At 38.6% G+C, this 25,553-nt stretch overlaps 1 protein-coding gene across 5 annotated transcripts; it reads right to left on the bottom strand.

Moving 5' to 3' along the window:
• Nucleotides 1–1,692: 1,692 nt before the first annotated feature.
• LOC122181313 (SSX family member 2 interacting protein) lies at nucleotides 1,693–21,489 on the bottom strand. 5 transcript variants are annotated; one of them, XM_042873735.1, is made up of 15 exons: nucleotides 21,441–21,489; nucleotides 14,307–14,343; nucleotides 12,548–12,680; nucleotides 12,015–12,181; nucleotides 11,582–11,782; nucleotides 10,557–10,667; nucleotides 9,287–9,422; nucleotides 8,317–8,392; nucleotides 8,060–8,231; nucleotides 7,683–7,833; nucleotides 5,418–5,554; nucleotides 4,857–5,030; nucleotides 3,294–3,405; nucleotides 2,769–2,889; nucleotides 1,693–2,516 (listed from the first exon to the last, which is right to left on the bottom strand). In XM_042873735.1, exons 3-15 carry the CDS (start codon nucleotides 12,588–12,590, stop codon nucleotides 2,435–2,437), a joined length of 1,683 nt encoding a protein of 560 aa, XP_042729669.1. In that variant the 5' UTR covers nucleotides 12,591–12,680; nucleotides 14,307–14,343; nucleotides 21,441–21,489; the 3' UTR covers nucleotides 1,693–2,434. The 5 variants fall into 5 exon arrangements, with proteins under 5 accessions (XP_042729669.1, XP_042729670.1, XP_042729671.1 ...); XM_042873736.1 differs by having other exon boundaries at nucleotides 14,303–14,343; nucleotides 21,441–21,480; XM_042873737.1 differs by lacking the exon at nucleotides 21,441–21,489 and adding an exon at nucleotides 16,025–16,176 and having other exon boundaries at nucleotides 12,613–12,680.
• Nucleotides 21,490–25,553: the final 4,064 nt, after the last annotated feature.

Genomic DNA, 25,553 nt, shown 5'->3' with positions numbered 1-25,553 from the left:
TTCTTTACAGAGAAGGAACTGACCCTGAACCCAGGCCCATGAGGATAGCTCAGGACTCAACTGCATACATACTTCTAGCACAGTTTGATTCTACCATACATACATTCAATTAAATTTCCACTTCTACGATATGAGTCACAGAGAGAAAAAAAAAAAGTTAGTACAATATAACGAGTTTCCTAATCATTCAATAGGCACAACAGATTAAATAAGTTAATATATTATTTTGCTCTTCAAAATTATTATCCTAAAAGTGATCATTGAGAAAAATTGCTTTGTAAAATAGTCCAAGCATGCAGCAAGAACATGTTTAAGTGCCTCCAGAAAACATTAGAGAGCAATAACCTCAGGACAGCAGCAGCCCCTAGTGGCATCCTCAACTCACAGTGGCATGTGTCAACTACAGATTTACAGATCTTGAGTAAACTGGTTTCAAAATAAGAATCTTGCAAGTAAATTACTGTTCTCTCACTTCAAATCGTAGAAAATCATGAGTTGGAAGAGATTCACAAGGATTGAGCCTAACTCATACTGTTGTCAGAGAGCACTGTTCAAATACTACTTGAACTCCAACATCCAGTTGATGTTATGACCAGTGCCCCGGGAAGCCTGTTCCAGCACCCAACTTCCTTTCTGGTGAGGCACCTTCTCCTCATACTCAGCCTGTACCTGCCTTTACACAGCTTCATGCTGTTATCAATATGTATTTTAAATTTTTCAGCTAATGTCTAATTTTAGACACAGGTTTTTATTCTTTCATGACTAATACTTATGCAAGTTCTGTCCAGTACTGCGCGGAAGGCGTGAGCTCAGCAGAACTTACGAGTAACGATCACTTATTTAATGACAGAGAACTGGAGAAATACATTTTAAAATAGCCTTTTTAAAAATAAATACGATGGGACGATATTTGTGTTGTTTTCCGTATCTGGTTGCCTATGCAGAAGAAGTGCTAACCAACAAGATCAGGATATACAGTTCTGCTTCTTTATGGATGCGGAGTAGTTCTTGCACAGCAAGAAGTCCCTGCAGTTTGCACTGACTACTATTTCAAATCAAGCTCAACACACTGAGCTAATCAGCAAAAACTCCAAAACTTCCTACCATAGCTCCTTGGAGAATTCCAGTTTCCCTTTCTTGTTATTCTACTGCTATTTTTTCCAGTATCCCGCTCAATCTATTACATCCAGTTGTGGATTAAGAGCAGAGCAGCAACACAATATCAGTGAAGTATTCTAGGTTTCAGAGTTAATTTCCTTCCACTGACCTGAAGAAGTGCAGAAGTTTCTTAGGCACATTCCAAAAGCTTAATGTGACTAGGGCCAGAGCTATACTCACACATTAACAAATGCTTGAGCAACCAAAACAGAAGAGATGGACACGTACTGGACAAGGAGAAGTACATGAATTGACTAGGGAAGGAGACATCTCATCTGTACACGGCTGTTTTTAGAAGGTTATAAACAAAACAGGTTTCCCTAAAGCTACACCAAAATTCTGGAGCCCACTAAAATGAAAAATAAGCAAAACAAAACTAGCATCAAACACACAGTGAACCTTGGCCCTACTACCATGAGAGTTTAGAAAAATTTGCATTCATAAATCACAGAACCAGTTTCTTAAAACAGACATACACGCTTATTTTTTACATTTGAAATAATTTTATTCCTGGATGAACCATTGAAAGTCCTAATGCATCTGTAAACAGAGTATCACTATAAAACAATTTAAAATACCACGTAAAATAATACTATGGATGTATGCATTTCATTCCATGGTTTCTCAGCATAATCATTTTGTCTATTTACAAATATATAAAGATTTCGCGCTTTAGGTCATCTGAAATATCAAAGAGGTATTTTCAAATCACACAAATTAATAAATATAGAACTTGTTTTGTTAAAAATCTACAGTATACTGTACATTCAAGTTGAGGCAAAAGAAGTTTTAATGCCAGTTATGCTTGAGATGTTTCTCATAATGAGTGTTTCCAATAATTAAACCATTCCTAAAAGTGCTATCTCTGTCTGTGATGAAAAAAAAACATTAAGATCCAATATTTCATTACAGCCAAAGTTTCAGACCATAGCTTCATTCACAGAATCACAGCTTCTGTTACTAGAAAAATACCAAAGCTTTAATATACTTTTAAATAAGCATCTTTCAAGAGCTGCAAGAAAAAAAGAGGCAAGAAATGGTCTAAAAAAATTAAAAGCCATGTGCACACACATACATACACATCACAGCTCAGCCTACCACATAACCCTTCAGAAGAATGATCAAACTCACAGCATCCTGTTACACTTCAGAACAGTAAGTTTATGAACATCTCTAACAAAACAGCAGGCAACCCTAGAAAGTCTAAGGCAGTTGTTCTATGTGCAAGTTTCTACATAGCAGAGTGCCAGCTTCAGAGTCTTCCTGGGACTGTGCATTACTCAGTTTCTTCCTTCTCACTTTCCTCCCACTGATTTGGCTCGCTGTCACCAGCAGGTTTTTTTAATGCAGCATTGAAACTGGTAAAAAGATGAAGTTACAGTGTAAATAACTGCACATTCAGTTACAAATTACACTTCAGAGAGAAGCACAATACAGTTATGATATGATGCTTAACATATTCTTCTACATATCAAACACAAGACCTAGGTAAGATCATTCTGTAAGTTACCACAATTTCGTCACTGCTCTAAATAGAGTTCAGCACCATGAAAAACAAACAAACAAACACACACACACACAAAAACCATCCACAACATCATTTGAGATACCTGTTATGTGAAATACACTGGGAAGTCTGGCAGGATTCAGCTGAAACAGGACCACTCACCATACAGTGAGGCTTTCTTTGCTGAGACATTGAGTTCACTAGCCGATTGTCTTGGTCAGAAGCTGGAAGGCACACATAAATCAGTTAGATGACACTCAAGTTGAAAATATTTGAAGGATTAGATTTAAGTCTTCTATCAAAAAAGAAAGGACAAACAAACAACAACAACAACAACAGACCTTTCCTCCCAACTTACAGCATGACTGTAATAATAATAAATATAGCCAGAAACACCAGAATTTGAAAAAAGATAAGTATAAATCAGTAGCTTTAGTATACAGCCTAAATCTCACAAGTTGCTCAAGATCATTAGAATCAACTCATTCTTCATGGGCAACAAGGCAAAAGATCTGTTCCTAAAAATACAAATTTTTTCTACTATGGGAATGAATTATATCCTAACCATCTTACAGGTAAAAGAAGGAAAAAGCATGTTATAGTAACATAATTTGAACCAAATACTTGCTTCCTATGAAGGCACTTGGAGTTGTCACATTTTCAGAGTGCTTGTAATCGGTAGACATACTTAAGAACTGTTGCTTCAACCATGCTCCTCTATCTTCTTCAAATGCTTTTCTCTAGGAAAAGAAATGACTGTTTACAGTTACGACCACACAAACAAGCTTAGTCCACATTAAATTTAGGTTATTCCATATAAAAAAAATAAAAAGTTATGGAATATCCACGCAACTAAGGTGAGCCAACAGTTAAACAAAGAGTTACAGTCATATAAGCAAGCTTTTGATTCCAGCAAGGATTAGCTGAGGAAGTATTTATTTACAAGCCAAACCCCGTGGTTTGTTTCAGAGGTCTGAATAATCCTTTCATTTCACTGTTCTCCACTCCAGAGGCACAGTGTCCTACCACTGTCTCCTGTGCTCCCCCTTACCCCCCAAGTCTTGCACTAACTCATGGAGATACCTCTAATTTCTAGGCAGTTGCTAATAAGGATTACTGCTTCAATCTTAGTCCTCAGCTTTCTCATAAACAAATACAAGTGACATTGAAAATAGCACTGATCACTTCCATGAAAACAACTGAGCAGAAAGAAAGGTGATGTTTCCTTTTCCAATCACTCTATGATGAAGGCTTGCAGTATTGCTTCAACTTTCTCTTTACTTATTTCAAATTTAAGTATTTTAATATTCAAAAGCACAGGTAACTACATTTATGTTGTAATATGGTCTTAAGTATTTCAGAACAAACATTTATTACCCATCAAAAATTACAAAGCTTAATTCAAGATCACGTTAAATTAAAGAATTCAATAAAATGTAAGTAAAAGAAAATGAAAAAGTTGAAGAATGCATGATTATATATGTAATGGCCTGAGTCAATATTTGTCACTGTGTGAACTACTGTTGTACCAGTGCCTCAATAAAACTCAAAATATTCTATGTTCTTGACCTTTCACGTTCCTCCCTGCTAAATTTGTAGTCTTCATGTTTTGATTCTAACTATTGGCCAACAAAAAGATATGTGCTAGAGCACATTTAGAGAAATACCCAACCCAATTCCCTCCCTAAGTCTGTTTACTAGCCAGATTAACTACAAGAACACAAAATGGCCCTACTAAGGCAAAGATATATTTTGGCTTTCTGCAAAACTGCTTTCCATGAAAATCTAGACTCTGAGAATTCAATGCTGCAGCCAAATCTGACAGTGATTTGCATAAGCCTTGCTGTCTTAGAAAGCTAAATTGAAACAGCCTCTAATCAAGGATTTAATGAATAAGCAAACAGATCTTTCAGAAGTACCTAGATATTTCCAAAGCTGCAAGAAAAATGATTCACCTAGTTGCAGCAAACTCATATTCCAATACACATAATGTGATGTTTGTTTTGTTTGTTTTAAGCTGAATGATCTGCTGCAGTGACCAGAGCGGTTTTACACAGTACGAGAACAAGCTCTCTGTATAGAGATATAAGCAGACAATATGTATCAGGCAGTTTTTAGTGTGTATTAGAGTTATTATTATACTCTCTTCCATAGGAGTTCCTTTTCTAATACCTTTCCACTTTTCTAATACCTCTAGTCCTAATCTAATAGCAGCTTCTGTAAAACTTTTTCGTTCCTTCTCAAAATTCTTTTTTTGTTCTTGAAATAGTCTCCATTCTTCCTGAAGACGCTCTCTTTCTTCCAGAAGATAGCAGTCCTGTAGTAACAGAGTGGTGTCATCATCACATGGAGACATAAGCTGTTGCTGTAGATATAAATACAGAAACAATAATCTTGGAGTGACTATTAAGTTGTTTAGAATTTCCACAGATTTAAGTTACATCAAAAAACAGTTGAAGTTTGATAAATGAGCAACACAGTTGGTAGGGGCAGAGTTTCAAGCAGCTAGCAAAACACCTCTGGCCTCATCAGCCTTCCTGTCTATTAACTTCTCCCAGAATTTCTCCTACCAGGATTACAAATTCATTAAATTACTAATCAACTGAACAGCCCACTTAGACCAATCACCAAGACATCCTATTTAAAAAGCACTGTCAATAAAAGGAGAAAAACTCAGAGGTGAGCAATAAGTGACATTAAAAATAATAATAATTCAAAGGTCTTGAAAATAACAAAATTTAAAGCCTGCTACCTGTAAAAGTTGTTGCTGAGTTTTGATCATTTCTTTACATTGCTGAATTTCTAACTCTAGTTTTTCAGTTTCCAGCTCATGGTCTTCCCTTGAGATTACATCTTTGTCATTCAAAGCTCCTGAATGCACACGTGACACTAAGGGAGGGGGAAAAAATGGGAAAAAAGTTATTTAGAAATCATTCTTCGCAACACTTAGGACTCAAAGCAATAGCAAAGATTTTCAAACTGTAATAGTTTCATTCCAAAAGACACATTAACCATGCACTCAAAATTACTATTATCAGGACAAACGATTCAGAACTGGTGCTACACACATAATTAAGCACTACTGTTGTTTTTCCTGAGCTGAATGTTACAATGTTGCCTCAGATTTTACATTTCTTCAGGTAAAGCACAAGTCCTCGATGCAACAGCATTGCAACAACAACAAAAAAAAAAAAAAAAAAAAAAATCAAACCACCAAAAAAAAAAACAAACAAAAAAACACAACTAACCAAAAAAAAAAAAAAAAAAAAGCCACCAAAACTTGGTTCGGCATTTCTTTAAAAGAAAATCAAGACAAATTAAGATTTCTTTTCAGCGGTACATCGTTAGCCTATTCTGAGCCCACTATTGAAGGGCCTGTATGTTCATAAGAGTATGGCAGTAACTATATATATCATAGATAAAAAAGGAAAGATTTTTTCCTCATGTTCTATGAAGGAGAAACAGAGCTAACAGTTGGAACACTGTGTGCACATTTTTAACCCAGAAAGGGAATGAATCACAGAGGAATAAAATGTGTGAGGTACAGTGTGGTTGTACAAAGATACAACTACCACAGCATTTGTAGTGTGCCAAGTTTTGATCCCCTGATGACAGTATTTAAACACTAAGAACATGGTCGTCTCTGTAAATTCAAAAATGAAAAAAAAAAAAAAGTGACTCCAAGAAAACTGCAAATACTTGAATCTTTTCTCCTGATGCTCACAATTATTTTATTTTTTGGTTAGTATACTGAGTCAAGTACTACTCAGAATAAGTGATCTTAAAATCCTTTCTATAAGAATATGTCTATACCAGAGACCACCTGCTCTTTTATTTGCAACTACATTCATGACCTTCTCACTCTTATTCCTGACTGCAAACATCCTTGTTGTAGCAGCAGCATTTGCTTACATTGGAAAATAATACTAGGAAAGAATTTTATATATTTTTAGCTGTCTTTTAATGCTGTTTAACAGCTGGAAACGAGGAGAGCCCAGCACCATACCATCAGCTAGTTCATTTTAGAATGCCAGCAGAAGCAGTAGATATGGCTGTGACAAGCTCAAACTCTAAGAAGGATCTATGTATCACATATCACAATTTGAAAGAAACTGAATATCTGCAATTACTTGAACAGCTCAGACAAACGGGCAAATACAACCAACATTTACAAAGGATGCTCTGAAAATAATGTTTCCTGTTTAAGTTGGCCTAAGACATCAGAGGCAGACAATGGTGGTATGGCAGTAGAGCTGAACTTTCCCACCAGCATTCAATTACATTTTGTTGCCATGTAACAGATGGCAGTGGAAAGGCAGTAATGGTATCTGACATGGAAATGCATACGAAGCAAAGGTGTGTCACTGAATTCCTCCATGCAGAAAATTAAAAGCTTGCTGAATGTTCACGGAGACCAAACACAGTGGATGTGAGCAAAGCAAGGTGGTGTGTGGTGTGCTTCAGCAGCAATAACAGCATGTCACCTCCACTAACGCAGATTTTTTTTGTTGTTTTTTGTAAGCATGACAACAGGCTCTTGTTCATTGCTGGCAAAAGCACATAGCAAATGATGGTGACTACGTTGAAAAAAATGCCATTATGTAGTTCAGAATTTACACTATTAAATAGTGCTATTGTGCTCTTTGTATCTGTTATAGTTCCCATGGAAATAAATAGAGAGCGTTACTTTTGGAGTGATCTGCATATTACAGAGCATGTACTTCCAAAAGAAAAGTAAATTCTTTCTGAAGAAAGCTGTTTACTCTGACAAACTACAGTGTGTCTGTTCTCAGGATAAAAGATGATTGCTAAGGTGACTGCTTTCCTAACTTCCCACAATTCAAACTCACAAAGAAAAGGAAAAACACAAGTCTTTTCAGGAAGTCTACCAGGTCACAGTCCTTTCCATTTCAGCTTCCACTTAGATTAGACATACAGTAACATAAGTCCAAAGAGCATGACACCACATGGAATTATCTGCAGCACTTTATGTGTACGTGTAAGAGTTAAACATCACCTTGGTTATCCAGCTTTTCAACATGATTTTTCAACATTCTCCATTGTTTTCTAATGCTGTTGGTAAGCTGCTCTCGCACAGTTTCACATGACAGTTCCCACATATTCTCTTTATTTAACTCTCCAGTGTCCTCCTCCAAGTCTGAAAGTACCTGCAGAAATAGAAACAAAGCCTGCTGCAAGCCATCTTACCTTTCAAAAAATATATATTTAAATACGCATATAGATTTGTTTTACCAAAGAAAAGTAAAACCCTTATATACTGAAAAGATTTTTCCAGGTCCTTCCATTGCAAGCCTTCCAAGAAGTATTTTAATAATCAGATGGCTCCAGCATTGCAAACTATCAAAGACTTAAGCTTAACAGAGGAATACTTACTGGCCCATCTTCAGACCTTTCTTTAGGTTTTTGTTTCTGTGGTGGAAGAAGTGAAATAATCTCTTTCTTCATTTGCTGAAGAACTTTTTTCAGCTCAGCATTTTCCAATAAAAGTTGTTTTTGGCGTTGCTCATAGTCATTTAGCAGAACTTTGTACATTTGCTCTTCATTTCTGGAAGCAGAAATGTGACAGTAACAAGGTGACAACGTAACAAATACTTTCAATTAATGCTGTTCTAAAACAACTACAATTTCACCTGGCTTCCGTCTTATCAGTCCTCCATGCACCTCTCTTCCCATCAGCTCTACCAACATAATTTAGAACTTCCATAGCTACAAATGAAAAGGAGATTTCAAAGCATGAAACAACGTGCAATTACACACATATTCAGATGACACTTCTTTTACCTTTTGATGTAATTACTGTCAAAAAGACTGCATCACCCAAGTATCCCCCTCAGTCTGAAGACCAAAATGAGACCATGCTGCTCTGCTTAACAAAGCAAGAGTAAAATAAACAAGGATAGAAAAAAATTGTGTTTGGAAAGCCAGGGTGGGGATGTTATTCTATCTTACAAATTTTATACACTTCTTAAGAATACCCTCACCCTCTGTTCCAGCTTTTATGTAAATTGTGTATACATTATTTTAAATACGACGTCAGAACAGTAGTTCAAGCTCAATTCTCATTAGCTCTCAAGGAAACAGGAAATAGACTTAAGATCTCGTTATTTTGACCTCACTGATGTTTCAATTAGTATTAACTAATTTGAGTAAAAAACACGTAAAAAGTTTTGTTCACTTACGTGTGAGGCTTCCAGAGATTACTGTGCAGATACTAAATTACCTTCTGTTGCCAAAATAGGTGTTCCTGATACAGCGTCCCAGTGTGGTCTGTTTTACTTGCAACTTTACTTATTGGTTTCAGAAAAGCAAAACCAACTCAGCCACAACATGAATAGTTGTCTTCTGGCTCAGCAAATTAACCAGCTCACTAAAATATGACATGCTATAGATGGCAAACAGCTGAGAGTGTTTTGAAGGGTGGCAGGAGGGATAAAAAAATTAGAGTAGGACTTCCTTTCCAATGACATCAGTCAACACATCTCATCTAACAAAAATTTCACAATATATTTAATGTTCCACTGGGTACTTCAGCACTGAGGAAAAGGGATATGAACATAACATCATACAAAATTTACTTATTTGCCATAGCACTCTACTTACCTATTTTTTTGTCCTTTTTGTTCATGACCAATTGATGTAAGCGTTCCTTTAATTTATTGTATTCTCTCTCTTTCCTCTTCATATCATGATTATACTGCGTAGCTCTACTTGAAATTATGTTTTGTAACTTCTGAACCTAAAAACAATCCCACAAGAGAGCAGATTTAGTCAACTAAAGCTTAACATAAACACATTTCTTAAAAAAAAAAAAAGAAACAAACAGATGTGAAATGGTGCTTACATTAAACTCTTTCTGGATAAAGGAACTGACAACAGCCTACAGATTCTGACTTAAGACTTAGCTTAGGAAACTGAGTTGCTTTTTATGCACAAACTAACACAGTAAGGAACATATTATAATGTCATAGTCCTTCTTAAGAAGAACTGAGTACACTTTTTGGCAATTCGTGTGATATCTTCTCCAATATCCTCATTACAAAAAGAAAGATATGTTTTGGTTTCAGTAGATAACGTTTAGTACCTAATTTAACATTAAATTAGGCTTATTTATGTTTACATAAAAAAAATAACAAACTCTTTGCTCCTTCTGGACAACGGGATGGGAAAAGAGGGTGATACTATTCAGTCCAAAAGAACATTAAAACAGATCACAAATAGGCTGGAAGGATTTTGACTCAGTTTTAACTTTGCCAACATACAGCTAGCTTAACACGCCCCAGGTTTTAAGCTGGAACTTTTGAAGTTCATTACATACAGATAATGCTTGATTGCCTGCTGAATATTTATGAACGAAGAGAGCATTTAAAGAAATTTAGGAGTATGTAGGTACAGTGTGGCGGAGACCACATGGAAACAGACACCAAACTAATGATAGCGTTTTCTGCTCTGGGTTCTTCCAAGACTCCCAAGTTTAATGAGCATGGACTATTCCCCACCCCCCACCTTTTGTGCACTTCCACAGTGTAACAAAGAAAAAGTGTTCCCATTCCTGTGCATTTGAGAAAGTGACTGAATCCTACAGCTCCCTCTCACTTCTATACATTTATAAAACATAAAATAATGTATAATCGAAAGCATAACAAAGCATAAAATTGTACATGTTTCTGTAGTACACTCTAATAGAATCATAAGTTGGACCTATCCATTATAAAACGTATTCAATTGGCGTGCAAGGAGTCAGTTTCACTTTGCTGAGATAGCACACAACAGCAAAAAAACAAAAAACATTCAGTGTGAACATCTACCAGACACCTTGCAAAATCAGCACTGAAAATCTATGTAATAATTTGCATTGATGTACATAACTCACTTCATCCTTTTCGTTTTTAAGTAACTGGTGCAGATTCCTGTTCTTGCTTTGCAGTTGTCTGTCTCTTTCCTGAAGGCCAACTATTTCCCTTTTGGATAACTCCAACTGCTCCTAGAAAAAACGTTCACATTTCAGTACCAATAAAAAAAATAGCTAAGGATAAAAAATATTGGAAAAAAAAAAAAAAAAAAAGGCTAAATCACCTCACTTGAGACAAGCCTTTCTGCATATTCGACTGCTAATGTTTCACCTTGCATTCTCAACAAGTTCTATTTTCTGGTCCAAGCACTAAGATTCTCCAGTACAAGAAATACTCCCACTCATAAAAAACAAAGATACAGTTATTGCTTTTTAATAAATCAGGATTCTGTAAGTATCTATAACTCAGGAGTAAGAGGATATAGTAAGTAACATGTATGGGTTGGGAATGATTTTAGTGGAGTATTTCTATTAAATAAACAATAGAATAATGTACGTAGATATGCATGCTGTGTCCACAACAAAGCAAATGGGACAATTTACATAAAACAAAGCTTAACCTAAGTTTTGCCAATAGCTTCAGAGCAATCTTTATAAAAAGGCTTGGTGGGCAGTTACCCAAGAAATCTAATGACAAAAAGAAATGCGAAAGACATAAGGAGAAGAGTGACAATGCATACTAGAAAAGTTACCACATGGGGTCTTTGTTTTTACTGATTACGGTTACATTGTGAATTTATCTTCTAGAGCTGGGCATATTCTTTCAGGCAAACTGAATGAGCTGAACTGGTCAACATTTGTTTTCTTTTATTAAAAAAATCATTAAAGAAAACTTCTAAGCGAGAATTAAAGTTGTCTTATGAGTTCACACCTCATTAAGGAATTTTCAAATGAAAAAATTCAAAAAACAAAAATATTCATAAAAGTACAATTGCAAATTAGTACTAGGGAGGCAAAAACAAATTATTCACTGACAAGTACAGTATCTGTTAACACAAACACTGCATTATACACACACACACAGGTGAAACCATCTTGTTTCCTACCTTTAATTTAGCATAGCAGTTCTGTAAGTGATCCATATCACTACCCAGTTTCAGATGCTGCATTTCTACTTCTTCCTGAGCTCGAAGGTTCTTATGCTGCAGTACAAGCAATTCATTCATGCAATTTATGATAGATATTAAGTTTAATTCCTTTCCTTTGGACTCTGCATAAATAGAAGGAAAGCCCAGTGTTGTCAATTCCTGGTGAAAGACAAATTGGAGAGGGTGGTGGAATAAATAACTGGATAAATCTTTGAGATAAACAGTATCAGTTGAAATCCTATATAAGAAGGCAAAAAAATGTGTTCTCCTGCGAACCAACTTCAGCTTCTGAGCATTAAGAAAGAAGCCTTCCAAATACAGTGCATCTTCATTACCAAAACTGACATACAGACATTTTCAAAAAGCCTCCAGTAAGCAAGATGTGGCTTACCCTATTGAGATAGGATATACTCTGCTCAATATTCTCTTCCGTGCAGAAGGCACTGAAAAAGCTGTGCATGCTTTTGGATGAAGGCAGTGACAAGTGTAGCACTTGAGAGTTCATGTTTGGGGGAGATATCCTTTTCTCTGAGGTATATTGAAATATATTTTTGCTATCTAAAAGATAAAAATATTAAGAAACAATTCAGGACTAGTAGTTTAGGACATCACATACAAAAAACTTAAATGAAATCCCTTTACTGAAATTATTATTCATAGCTGTTCACAAATCTAGAGCTTACAACTTCATCTAGAATGAAATAAAACACAATAAATATATCACAACAATAATTTTAAAAGGACAGTTTAAAATTTGACTGCATTCCAGCAGCATTTCTATTATAAAAAAAAATTACTGTACTATTAGACTGGTTAATATCATGTTAAATCAATCTCATGTTTAAAGCCCTAATGTCTCTTTACCAACTATAACACCCTGGTAGGGTTAGCACATTTACTAAATTTAAAATATGACCAGTTTACCTGATGACAGCACTGGCACAGTTACAGTCTTCCAATCTCCCATAGCAACAAAACAGGCAGGGTACCTGAGCAACCCGTTCAGCAGTGAAGTATTTAGTACAACTCCTGGCAATGTGCGTTACGTAGCCATCTCCTAAAATAGTAAGAGCATTTTAGATTAACAGCTAGAAGATTAAGGTAAGCATGGGAGACAGACTACTAGACCTAAATCATGTGACATTTTTTCTTCTTTATACTGTAAAGAACACCAGAAGCACAGTCAATGTTATGCTGTATAAGTGATGCATCTATCTATACTTAGGCTCAGACTTCATTACATCTTTTAAACAATCAGCTCAGACTTAAACACCACCTGCACACGAAAAGAATAAAGACACTGTAGATAATTCAATTTTTTCTGTTGATGTGTGTCAGAGAAAACACAGCAAGCCAAACCCATCCAATAGTTTTCTGCCACATAACCAGAAAGCAATTTTATCAAGACAAATTTCTGTGAATCTTAACATGAATCTGTCTTAGTAAGATTATTATTTAAAGGCTGAAGAGATTTATTGGCAGAGAGAAGGCAAAAGAACTTCTAATACATATTTAGCTGTTTAACTTAACCTATACAATTCATTGCAGTGCCTATACACAGCTATATTGCCTTTTCCCTTGGAAGCTGCTCCATTCTTTGCAACATCTCCAAAATTGCTGAAGGACTATAGAATAGAAAAAGCCTTATTCCATTGGCACAGCCACTCAGCATAGCACCTTCCTTCTGAAAACCAAAAGAAATTCACACATTCATAAGATGCATGAAACATCAGAGCTGGTGCACTGCCAGAAATGTAAAATCCAGCTCTGACATTTAAGATCTAGACAGTCTAACTCATCAGCTGCTATAGGAACAGCCACCTACAGGAAAACAAACTCTTCACCTGTTCAGGAAAGAAGGCTCCCATTTTTTAAAATTACAACTACTGACCAAAATCTCAAGTCAGTTTGAGATGGACACCACAGCTTTTAAAGAGTACAGACAAGTTTGCTATTAACTCCTCCTAATGTTCTATTAAGCGCACTCTTGGAAATGCAACTTCTGAAATGCTGACACTAAAACCTTGCTTTTTTATCATTATGGGGAAAGCTATCATTTGGAAAACCAAACTGCTGTCTACTTAAGCCACTAGACAGTTGCGGGTGATCTGTTACCCACAAGGTCTCTTGTGAACAGAGAAGAAACCACACTAATCTCCTTTTGGACACCATGAAGCATGCAAAATAGCACTCAAATTAACGTCAACTTCTTAAGAGGTCATACTGGTGTACAGCCGTGCCACAGAACATTCAGCACTAGAAAATAAAATACCCCACTGCATATTTCTGCAGGTTCATAAATATTCCTGGATGAAAAAGTACATAACTATTGCTCAGATGAGAGGAAAATGTGCAGAAAGTACTAAATTACATATCAGAAAGTTCACATAAGACACTGAGAAAACACCGTAAGTGTTGTAACAATCTAGTGGCCATTCTTATTCAAAAAAGAGTTGTCTGCTTTCCCTCTGCCCATTTGCATTTTTCAGCATTTTCTTTCTGTAAAACTAAGATGTGCTGAAAAAGAAAATGGATATTCACATCCTAAGGGAAACGACTGACTTCATGCCTGTCATTTCTGATGCCCGTAAGGCAGTCTTCTCGTTTTTCCCAATGAAGTCAACTGTGCTTTTAAAAAATGTAATTCAAAAGACAAAATAAAATGAAGACACTTCTTACATACTCATTCGGCTTCTGTTGGATCCATCAGAGAGAGAAACCTGCAAATGAAAGAATGGGAAAAAGGCAAATTAAACTACGAGTATATATAGAATGCATTCTAATTAAGAATTTGAAACTCAAAACATAAAATTCCATTAATGGCTGTTGGAAATTCTACAAAAATACCACCAACACTTCAGATATGCAATTCATTCCAAATAATCTGGCTTCTATTTTTCAAGAAACCCCTAAGAGATCTTACCAGCCAAATTACCTCCAAGTACAATAACACCAACCCACAGGTCTTTACACTGAGAAAACTGTTTTGACACAGCATCTATTAACCCACACAACCCTTGACTGGAAGTGGAAACAGGACTAATGCAGGTGGTAGAATGCAATGATTCTCCATATTTTAGTTTTGCAACTTGCATGCTGTGTTACTCGCAGCAAAAGGTTTTCAGGGCTCCTCTTCTGCGAAGCTTTGTTTCTAGGTACACCAACAAGAGGATACAATGAAAATGAGCAGAAAGACAGGTTCAGAAGGATGTCTAGCAATTATAGAGAATGCAAACATACAGAGGGAATATGAAAACGTCCATCTAGATAATGCAACTATATTCTTCTCACATGTAGGATTCTAGAGCTTTTTGATTTGAAAGGGCAGCTAGCAATACAGTACATACTGTTCAATACATCAGACTCACAAACATATATCACAGATTCACTATCTGGTGAGTGCTAAACTAAAGAACTTCAGCTGTTAAACCAACCCTCAAAAGTAGCTTAAATTGTTTCACGGCATCAGAAGAATGCACTAGCTTTGGAGCAGTTCCCAGTTAAGAGCACAGTCAGCATTTTGTACTTGCATCATCTTCATACACTGTATGTAGAACCACACTCAGATGTGCATGAGACAATCCCCATGTCAGCTGCAGAAGGGAATGCCACAAGCCATTAGTTCCGTGCTAAGACCGTCTCATCAGCTCCACGTGGCTTCTGCTGCCAGTTCAGGACCTCAGCAATGATTTTTAAAGCTACCTCGTGATTAAGAATCATCAGCTACATTTCCTTGCCAATCTAGGCAGTTTCTCTGGAGCAACGCATCTTAAAATAGACTCACTGAAATACGCAAGAGACTGATGAGCATCCCTAATGAAGACAGTGGGGATGCAAAACAAATTTGGATACACTCTGTTCATAAGATACTCCACCTTTAGTACTCTGCAGTACTTGTTTTAATCACCACAACATATGGAAGAATGCATTCAATGCATACCTGAAGCAGTATTTGTTTAATTATAGAAAAAATAAAATAGCAAAGATTTTAAAGTGTTTTCGGGATCTCTCTAGGCTATCCAACTTAACACAGGAAAGCTTTAACTAAAGAAAAGGGCCAAGAGGTTTCCTGCTTCAGTTTTTTGAGGGGGAAGAGGAGAAATTGATTTGTTGTTGTTTTTGAAGTTGTTTTTCTTATTTGTTTCCCTCACCCAATCCACAATCCCCTTAAATCCTGTTGGTAAGACACAGTAAGAAGCTAAAAACAAAATTAAAATAATAAAAATAAATCAACATTTGCTGTTTCCCAGAACCTCACACTGAACCTAAAAATCTGTGGGTGGGAGAGAAGAGAAAAGAACAAGTCTCTCAACAGCCCAAGCTACTGTAACTACTTAATGATTTTCTTTCTGTGCCCATTCTGCCTATGCAGCTATTTCACTAACAAGGTAAGTGACTCACCCAAATATCTGTAATGACCCAGTGCCTGCCAGACACTACTTTGCCTATTGGCAGTGACACTTGTTCCAGTGATGAACAAGACCTTGGAGGATCTGGGGGCCAATTTCACATGGCTGAACAGAGTGGCAGAGCCATCCCACTGCAACTAACAAAATCTGAAAAGAACACAAAGAAACAAAGTGTCCTCCTCCTTCCACCAATATACACACACAAAAAAAAATTTACAGACAGCTTGATTAATACCAAGAATCAAACAAAGAATCACTAACAGGAAAGTACACACAAAAAAAATCCTAGAACTTAAAGCTATCGTGATAATATACTAGAATTTAATCCTAGTAAATGCAGCTGAAGCTTTGCTGACTTTTTTTTAATATTTAAAAAAGCCCACAGGTATAGCCCTATGAACTCTGACGTGATTCATTAACGTGCATCATTCTTTTCAAGGGAAGTTTACTCTGAACTGTGAAAGCTGCACTACAAATAGAGAAGCAAAAGTGGTTCTTAAAATCACTGTTTTGTGCTCTGGGGTGCAGGGGAAGGATTGTCAACAACTGTGCCAAGATTCAAGACAAATCAGATAAAGTGAGCCTGAGTTCAGACTGTCAAATTCCAAAACCTACAAGCAGTAAGCACTAGGATTATAAACTTCACACATCACAGTATACTTCCAAAAATCCGAATATAGTTTTTAAACTTGAAAGCAAGTAGGAGTATCTGAGTTTATAAAATTCTTTCGGGCAACTCTGTATAAGGAGAGAAAAGCTTGTAATAGCACTGTACCGTGATCACATTACACCACCTGGTCATCTCTAAATTGCACAGGTGTAAGAGTGACTGGATGGAGATCAGTGACAAGCGATGTCCCTCAGGAGTCGGTACTGGGAGTTTTAACAACTTCATCAATGACATCAACAGCACAATCAAGTGCACCCTCAGCAAGTTTGCAGACGACACCAAGCTGTGTGGTGCAGTCTGACATGCCTGAGCGACGGGCTGTCATTCAGAGAGACTTAGATGTGCTCCAGAACTCTAACAGGTTCAATAAATCCAAGTGCAGGGTCTTGCACTTGGGCAATCAGTACAAGCTGGTGGATGTAAGGATGGAGAACAGCCCAGCTGAAAAGGACTTGGTGATACTGGTGGGTGGCAGATGGGCATGAGCTGCATCAAAAGAAGCATGGTCACCAGGGCAAGGGAGATGATTCTGCTCCTCTCCAATGTGCTGGTGAGACAACATCTGAAGTACTGCATCCAGATGTGGAGTCCTCAGTACAGGACAGATGTGTACCTGTTCAGAGCATGAACAGTCGAGGGCCACAAGAGTGATCCAGGGATGACACATGAGGGCAGGCTGAGAGCCGAGGCTGTTCAGCCTGGAGAAGAGAAGGGCTCCAGGGAGCTCTGAGAGTGACCTTTCAGTATCTAAAGGGCAGGCTGTAAGAAAGAAGGGAAAAGACTCTTCAACAGGGTCTGTTACAGCAGGACAAGGGGAAATGGTTTCAAACTAAAAGAGGGGAGATTTAGACTGGACATAAGGAAGAAGTTTTTTTTTTTTTTTACAATAAGGGTGGTGAGGCACTGGCACAGTTTGCCCAGACAGGTGGTGAGTGCTCCATTCCTGGAGACATTCAAGGTCAGGCTGGATGGGGCTCTAAGCACCTGATCCAGCTGTACTTCCAACTCAAAAGATTCTACAACATACGAAAAACGCATTATCTGGTAACCGAGAAAGCTTTTTTCCCTAAGTTAAGGTGGATAAGTGAAGGCAATCTGAAAAGAGCTCTCCTCATCTCTCAGTGTTACAATGTCATGAAAAATGCGAGTCAGCATCAACCAAAAAAGCATCAACCAAACATTTCTCTTCCATATAAGTACTACAAGTTTCAACATATACACAGATTTTGACTTTAAAAAAATGAAAGAAAATTAAAGCATTAGTTAGTTTTTACTTAAAAGGCAACATGATTCCTTCTAATTACAGTAACATCCCAAGCTGAGCTGCGAATCTGCTTAAGGCTATTACATTTGTCTAGTAATCCACGGATGCCAAACAGATGGCTTTTATCCAGATAAATCAAAGACATATCAGTCCATGTAAATTTAGGGTGCATACTAGTCATCACATTATAGGTTTACAAACGTATCTGAGATAACGTCACAAGAAACACGCTTGTTTTATTCATGCAATCGCCTTGAAGGTCCATCCATCTCTTCCCTAAAATTTTGATAAATATTCTCTCTCTATGGCTGTTTTAATAACAAAGTAGACAATTAGCACTAGAATATAGATTTGGTGATAACTGTGTATCTGAAAGAGCTCCTTTACCTGCAGAAACTTATTGCAATTGTAGTGACTTTCGTTAATCCTGCAATTTCAATGACAGGTCCTGCAACCAAAGCAGATCCAGATATTTCCTCCCTGCACTTACAGTACTGTGGCGATTAAAAAAAGAAGGGGGAGGGAGGCACAAAAGGGTGCATCCTTCCACTTACTTAAATTCAAAGAGAACATTTCTTTAACATGTGCCAAATTTCCAACTACACTTATCAGTATTGCCAAAGTAACCTCAACAGGTAAGCCCACCACTCAGCCTGTGAGTACTGCTGAGTCTTCTTCATTATGAGCACAGCAGCCTAGAAGATCCCTTACCTACATTTTTCAGATCTATTTTACTTAACAAGTCGTGAAAAAGTTGTAAGGATAATTTTTTTTCTTTGATATTCAATAAGTAAAACCACACAAAAACATACCCTAAGAGCTGATAAAATGTGATGTTTGACAAATGTTCTCTTACTGCCTTTGTCCCAAACACTCAGGTTACAAGGACTTCTCTACCATCTCAACATTCAGCTCTACCTTCAATATGCATATAATGATATTGGTGCAACCTCTGAAAAAAATTGGAACACGTGGAAATATTTCATCTGAATCCCAAAGTCCTACCCCACATTGAGCAAATACTATGGATCTTTGTAAGATTTTCCCTATTGTTAAAGAATAGATCTATTTCTGTTAATCTTCTGAATTTTATTCCTCTGTTGAAATCAAAAATCATTTGTACACATAGCAGGATATTCTATTCCCGCTACAAGGCCTTTCCATATCATGAGTGCCTAAAAAAGCCTCAGGAACTCTGTCTCCTTTAGTTCCTCCTTTTCCTGAACTCAACATTAACCATAACTTCGCTGCCTCTGCAAGCAGAAAGCAAAAAGAGAGGGAAAGGAGTGCAAGCCTGACCAGTTCCTAAAGCTGATAATATTTACAGGGCAGAGCCAGATCTCAGCATTCCAGCTCTCGGAAATGATGCAATTCAGAAGGTTCAGTAGCACATAACCTGTACGGTAAAACAGGTGGCAGGTAAAATGAATGGCACATCATCAACGTAACTACCTTCTCTACAGAATGCCAGAAGATTCAAAGAACGGTTGCCCTGTAGGCTACACGAGTCACAGAGCAGATGTTAGCTGGCAGTAAATATGACTGGTGAAGTGTCACCATAACTTAACGCAGAAGAAACATTAACAAGTCTGCTACGGTGCCCTGAAAGAAGGAATCAGTCAACATGCCTGGGCAAGAAAGCATAACTGGATTTCCAAAAAGCTTTTCACAATGTTCCCTACCAAAAGCTCTGAAGCAGTGATGCCAGGGGATTTACTAATGACTGATTATTCGTGGAGAAGGAGAAATGGTAGGAAAGAGTTGAATATTTTCCCCTTCTTCCTTCTTTAAGTATCGTATAAGCGTTATATGAAAGCCCCAAAGAAAATTAAGTCACAAAGGGGATCTGTTGTTGGGAGAACTTTCACAGGTGCTGGGAGGGTCAGTGAAAAAATTTACTCATGGTACAGAGTTATTCAGAAAAATAAACTGTAGGATCGAATGATAAGAACCCCAAAAGGTTGTATGCATACTACACAAATGGTAATAAAAATCCACGTGTGTGAACTATTATTATTATTAGGAAGAAAAAAAACACAACACCGACTCAGCTATGTACTTAAATCAACTGGCTCTAAGTTAAGCATTATCATGCAAGAGATCACAGAGTCACAGTGATTACTCCTCTGGAAGTAACAGCTCACAGGCAGTTAACAAAACATTGGAGCCCAGGACAGAAAAAAATGAATATCATAATGGCTCTATACAAACGCTGAGCTTCCCCAGTTGAAATAGCACACATCATTATGAGCTTCCCTATACAAAATGCAGAAAACATCTCAAAGTGGTGGAAGAAGGTCAGCCAATGCTTCCATACAAAAAATTAGTAAGCAGTGACTTTTCCTCTGGAGCAGCTAGAGAAATAGGACAAAACATGTACAGAAACATGTAAAGAAAAAAAATCATCACTTCATTTAACATAGCAGCTATGCAGAATGAAATGAAACATTCAACATGAAAGCTGGAAAAGAAGCACTGTTAAATCACAGACTCGCATCACCATGTGCTGGGAAACGGGAACTACATAAGCTGGCTAAAAATCATACTAAAGGCACACATCAAAAGCTAATGAACGTAAGAAGAGGAGCAAGCTCTGCTCGGAAATCCTTCAGCTCCACAGTGCAGCGCGCTGGGAGGACACTGACAGAGACATCGCTGCTCAGCAGCCTCTGCTGATCGTCTTTTCCTTAGCATCTGCTGCCAGCTGCTTTCAGAGACAAGCCGAACCCAAGGAACCTGGGATAGCCTCCAGTGCCCTCTCCAGTCCAGCCAATAACTGATACTACACTTCTTCTCTCCCAGAACAGAAAGAACGTTTTTCTCCCCCACTACTCTTCCGAAACCATCATCAACGGCATCAAATCCCGTTTCAAGCTTACTACTGACGTCTACCTCGCACATTCACGTTTCATTCTGCACGCCTCCCGATTTGAGTCATTCCCCTGAAAATCCCGAATTCCTATCATACTTGGCAGCACACGGAGCCCTGCGAAACCACCTCATCGCAGCACAGCGCTCTGCGCAAACGGGGGCTGCAGCAATACTACGAGCGCATCCCGTGTTACAATTCGACCCTCAAATTGAACGGAGTCTCGCTGTAAACACAATTTTTGCCGGTTTTTTTTCTTTTTTTCTTTTTTTTTTTTTTTTAAACGAGACACGCAAGCAAGCCAAAGCCGCACAGTCAATGCCACCCGCAGAGCCCCGCTCCCACCGCGCACAGCCGCCAGGGCTCCCAACCTCCCGCGGTCGCTGCTCGCCGCCCTGCGGACACCACCAAGGCGCCGGGCCTGCCTTCCAGGGACGAGCTTCCCTCAGCCCCACGGGTCAGCCCGGGCTCGCCAAGGAGCGCCCTCCACACCGCAGCGGTCGGCAGCGGCTTCCCCCGCGGGCAGCCCAGAGCCGAGGCGAGGCGCGACAGCCCCGCCGTCACCAACGGCCGCGCAGCGCCCGTTACCCGTCGCGCCCGCCTACCCGCGCCGCCGGTGAGAAGGGGCAGGAGGGGGAGGAGCCCCGCGTAGCACCACCTGCTGCGGCGAGCAGGGACGGAAGAAAGGAGGAGGGACCGACTCCCGGGCCAGCTCCGCGCGGCCCCGCGTCCCGCAGCTGCCGCCGCGTCGACCCCGCGCCGGGCCCCAGCGCCGCTCCCATTGGCCGGGCGGTTGCTAGGAGACCTCCCCGCGGGTCCGCACCGCCCCTGCGGGCCGCGCCGCACCTGCTCGGGGCGGGACACCTGTTGGCGGGCCGGGGCCGCGGGCAGAGCGGACGGCTGCTACGTGACAGACCGCCCCGGGGCGGGGCCGTGCGCGGAACGTCGTCTGCTGCCGTACAGAAGAGTGTACTTAGCGTTTCGTTGTGCTGTGATGGGACCGGCTCGTCTGAAAAACGCATTTGAACGCTGGCTTACTGAGTCCTATCCCTAAAAAGTGTCCCTCGGTGCCACGCGTCTCCTAAACACCTGCAGGAATGGGGACGCACCATATGGTCGCCCTGTCCGGAGGAGATCCTTTCTGTCCTGACATCCAGTCCCAGCCTCCCTCGGTGCGACTCCATCGTGTGCTGGATAACATCAGTTAGCATATTCACTCTGCTATTGCAAAAGAAAATGTTGATTAACCACAAACCCAGTCATGTACAACCCGCTGTATACCATCGCTATCTTGTGAGTGCGATTAGTCTAATTAGTTTACAAGACTAATTAGAGGAACGAAGAAGTCCTACAGGTCTTTACCTCCACGTGTTTTTATTTGACCAGATTTTTCTTTGCTTATAAGTATAAAAATTTTGTTTGAAAGTTTCTGGAGTCGGAAAAAAGCCTTCAAGGATCCATGTTTATAATTTTACAGCCTGTACATCCCCCTTCACCCCTACAGTGCAAATTGCAAGATTACATTATCCAGCATTACTTCATGAAATCCATGAGGATCTTAATAAAATTACCCAAAAGAACTCAGAAAAATTAATTGAATAGTCATGATCCATAGCAGATGATTACCTTCATTACAAGGTTTGCAAGACTGCAGCCTTCACTCACATCTTTAGTGATTTTTCTTCATACCTTCAAATCCAAGTACATCAAATTCTGTGATCATGCATGTGCATACCCACAGTATCAAATTCTCAATTTGGAAGCTACCATCAAAGTAAAAATTGAAGCAATTAGGACAAAAAATACTTATTTTTTAATTGTATGATTACATACCCTTTTATAAACTCAGCTATTCACCCAGGCCGGCAAATATTGATGAGCATTATCCATGGTCAGTGTAAAAAGGAGGTAGCAGGATACTGGCTGTATCACGGATAATTAGCATTTTCCTTGACAGAATGACAAAGAGGACAGTGATGCCCTGTGGCATGCAACAAGGGATGAAATCTCAAAAGAAAATGAATCCAAAGGTTCTCCTGCCACAAACACAGCTGTGACCCCATTACATTTCCTAAACACATCGTTTTCTGCTTCCAGAATCTTCTGCATTCAACATTTCAGATTCTCGAAGTTCAGCTCGAGAATGAAAAATAAGGTCAAAACCAGTCTTTCTAAGTTCTCATCAAAACTCAGCTCCCGGGAATGGAATTTACTCTCATTATTGGGACTGGAATTAAGGCCATTTCTCTTTTACATAGGCAGACCATGATTACTTCACTGTGCAGATAGAGAACAATTATTACAAGGTTGCTACACTGATCAATCCTTGCTGTGTAGGCAGCATGCTCCCAGTGTTTGCAGAAATACCGGTTGTTGGTTTGGCAGTAACAATTATAAATACTTTTAATGACACCTTCTTTTTAGAGTTTAGTTCATAGGAAATAAATCCTCGCAGTGCAATATATGTATGTTTGTTTCATTTTATGATTCAGGTTAATTGCAGAAACTTTGGACTTCTACACTGCAGCACTGCTGCAGGTGCATTCTTAGAAGGAAGTAGTATTACACAGAATATAATACGTTAATCGTAACAGCAAGTGAGACAACAGGCATTGCTCATGGGAAGGATTAAGTTCCTGCAGCTTTAAAAGATAATGGATGGGATGGGTGTTGCTGAATTCCCTTTGTTTATTTGATCTTAGCAGCTGTTTCTGAAGTTGGTGTTATTCAAATGAGAAATTCCCGAGTGCTTTGCTGTGTATCATGGGCTGGGTTTTGTTTATGTTTTAACAGGCTGGTCAGAAACAGAGAAGTCTTTATGGGATGCTTTCAGGCAACAGAATCAGAGCAAACTTTACCTTATAAAAAGTAGCCTAACACTGCTCTTTATTCATAATGCACCAATTCAGTGTAACATAAGACTACCTAAACCACAGTGACAAGAATCAAACCTTTCCAAAGTGGTTCACACCAAGGTAGTAGGTAGGTAGGATTTAGTAAGGAAAAAAGAGCAATCCCACTGCAGATTTTGGTTCTTAAGAGACGCAGTCGGGGACATCAAGCATTTCTTGTGCTCTCTTGAGCAAACTTACCATAAATATCCTGTAGTTGATATTTGGTCTTTGACAGTAACTAAAATTTTAAGACTGAAATTCCTTGAAGAGTTTTCTGTTTATTTTTCATACTTATAATTTCCTTGTCTGGGTTGAATCTAATTGATGGAATAATCTGGAGATTCACTTTGCCTTACAAGTTTGTAAAAAAACCAAACTGGTTTTGGTATTTTATAGCTGTTCCTCTTTGTGATATAGATCATTATTCTTAAAATTTGTCATATTTCTTTTATAAACATAATTTATAGAATAAATGAATAGAGAAATTTAAAAATTCTTTTTTTATCCTTTACTCTTCATTATTCTTTGCTAAAAAAATAATACTAATTAAAAAGTGGGATTAAGAAAGACATTGAAGTACTGGGAGGGATGGGGATTAAAAGGATGCTTTGTGAAACAGAATACAAAATGCACCTCCATGAACTTAAATTTAAACAGGATTAAACTGTAACATGGACAAGAAAGTAAAGAAGCAGCTACAATTCAGAAAGAGATGGACTGATCCACATTGTATTTGCACTTGAATTCAAACTCATCTTTTTAAGTACATTCAAAAATGCTTTTTAGTGGAGTGGTTTCTATAGCAGCGTCCTGCTTCATTACAAGTCAGCAGAGCTGATGAACCACTGACTAGCAGAAGCTCATTAAAATGTCTGATCCTGTTATGCAATAGGCCAGTGGCAGACTGCGAAGCCTTTATTGTCTCTTAATGTAAGACCAGTGCATCTCAACAAAGCCCAGCTCATAGGGCTTTCATGTCTCTTTTGTGGACATGCACAAAAATAACTTCATAAGCCAGGCTGTGTGTTTTGCTGTGCACCGTAAGCGGTTTAAGTTCTGCTCTCAGTTACAACTCAGTTAAAAGCTCCAGTTGTACAGTGAGTTTAACACATACATCTACCTGTGCAAGGCCCATTAGAGGCTAGCTAAGTGCTTTCAGCCATCTCTGAAGATGCAGGCACCCACAGCAGGATTTAAGTGGAATTTGCATACCACAGGTTACCTGTGTGATCCAGTCCCTCCTCTTTCTCCCTGTACAACATCCCACTGTATAAAAGACATTCAATTTTTGTCTGAAAGTCCTTCTGCCTCTTGCACTCTGTCCATCTAACTCTGACATTTCAAGTCAATCTCTGTTAGATAATAAAAGCTAGATAAACAGAAGCTATCCTTCCCCAGAGGTTTGATCAAACTAATGCACGACAACATTCATAAAGGTATCCAGGGGATGGGCTATCGTTGCCTGGTAAGGCATCCTCCCTTAAGTCTTCATGTCAGAGGAGCACTACAGAAAGCAAACTGAACATCAAGGATTGAGGAAGGTGGGGGGGGGGGGGGAAATCCAGGCTACAGGTAAGCTGTGATAAGCATCTTGCTTGCAGTCACTAAAGCCTCTTACTGGATTTATCCCAAAGTGCTCTCTGGAAAAGAATACATCAGATGGCTACAGCACATGTAGGAACTCAGGCTCATTTCTGAAATCTTTTTTAGACTTTTTTTTTTTTTGTGTGTGTTCAAGAAACTACTTGCATGAAGTAAGGAATACACAGACAATGCCACTTAATTCAACTACATTGAAGGGTTTCAGAGATGCAGAAATACTTC

This window comes from Lagopus leucura, unplaced genomic scaffold (assembly GCF_019238085.1).
Source record: "Lagopus leucura isolate 7727_CA_CO unplaced genomic scaffold, USGS_WTPT01 Super-Scaffold_100009, whole genome shotgun sequence".
In the NCBI taxonomy this organism is placed as follows: domain Eukaryota; kingdom Metazoa; phylum Chordata; class Aves; order Galliformes; family Phasianidae; genus Lagopus; species Lagopus leucura.
Note: the sequence above shows the minus strand (reverse complement) of the source record. Positions and strands in the feature narration are given on the sequence as shown.

Bases quoted from the DNA above. Each gene is read 5' to 3' on its own strand.
- LOC122181313 (XM_042873735.1), bottom strand. From the start codon at position 12,590: ATGGGAGATTGGAAGACTGTAACTGTGCCAGTGCTGTCATCAG. The intron at 10,668-11,581 runs GTAGGAAACAAG...CGTTTTTTCTAG, and splicing joins ACTGCTATGCTAAATTAAAG to GAGCAGTTGGAGTTATCCAA. The intron at 8,393-9,286 runs GTAAGTAGAGTG...TTTCATTTGTAG, and splicing joins CAAAAAGGACAAAAAAATAG to CTATGGAAGTTCTAAATTAT.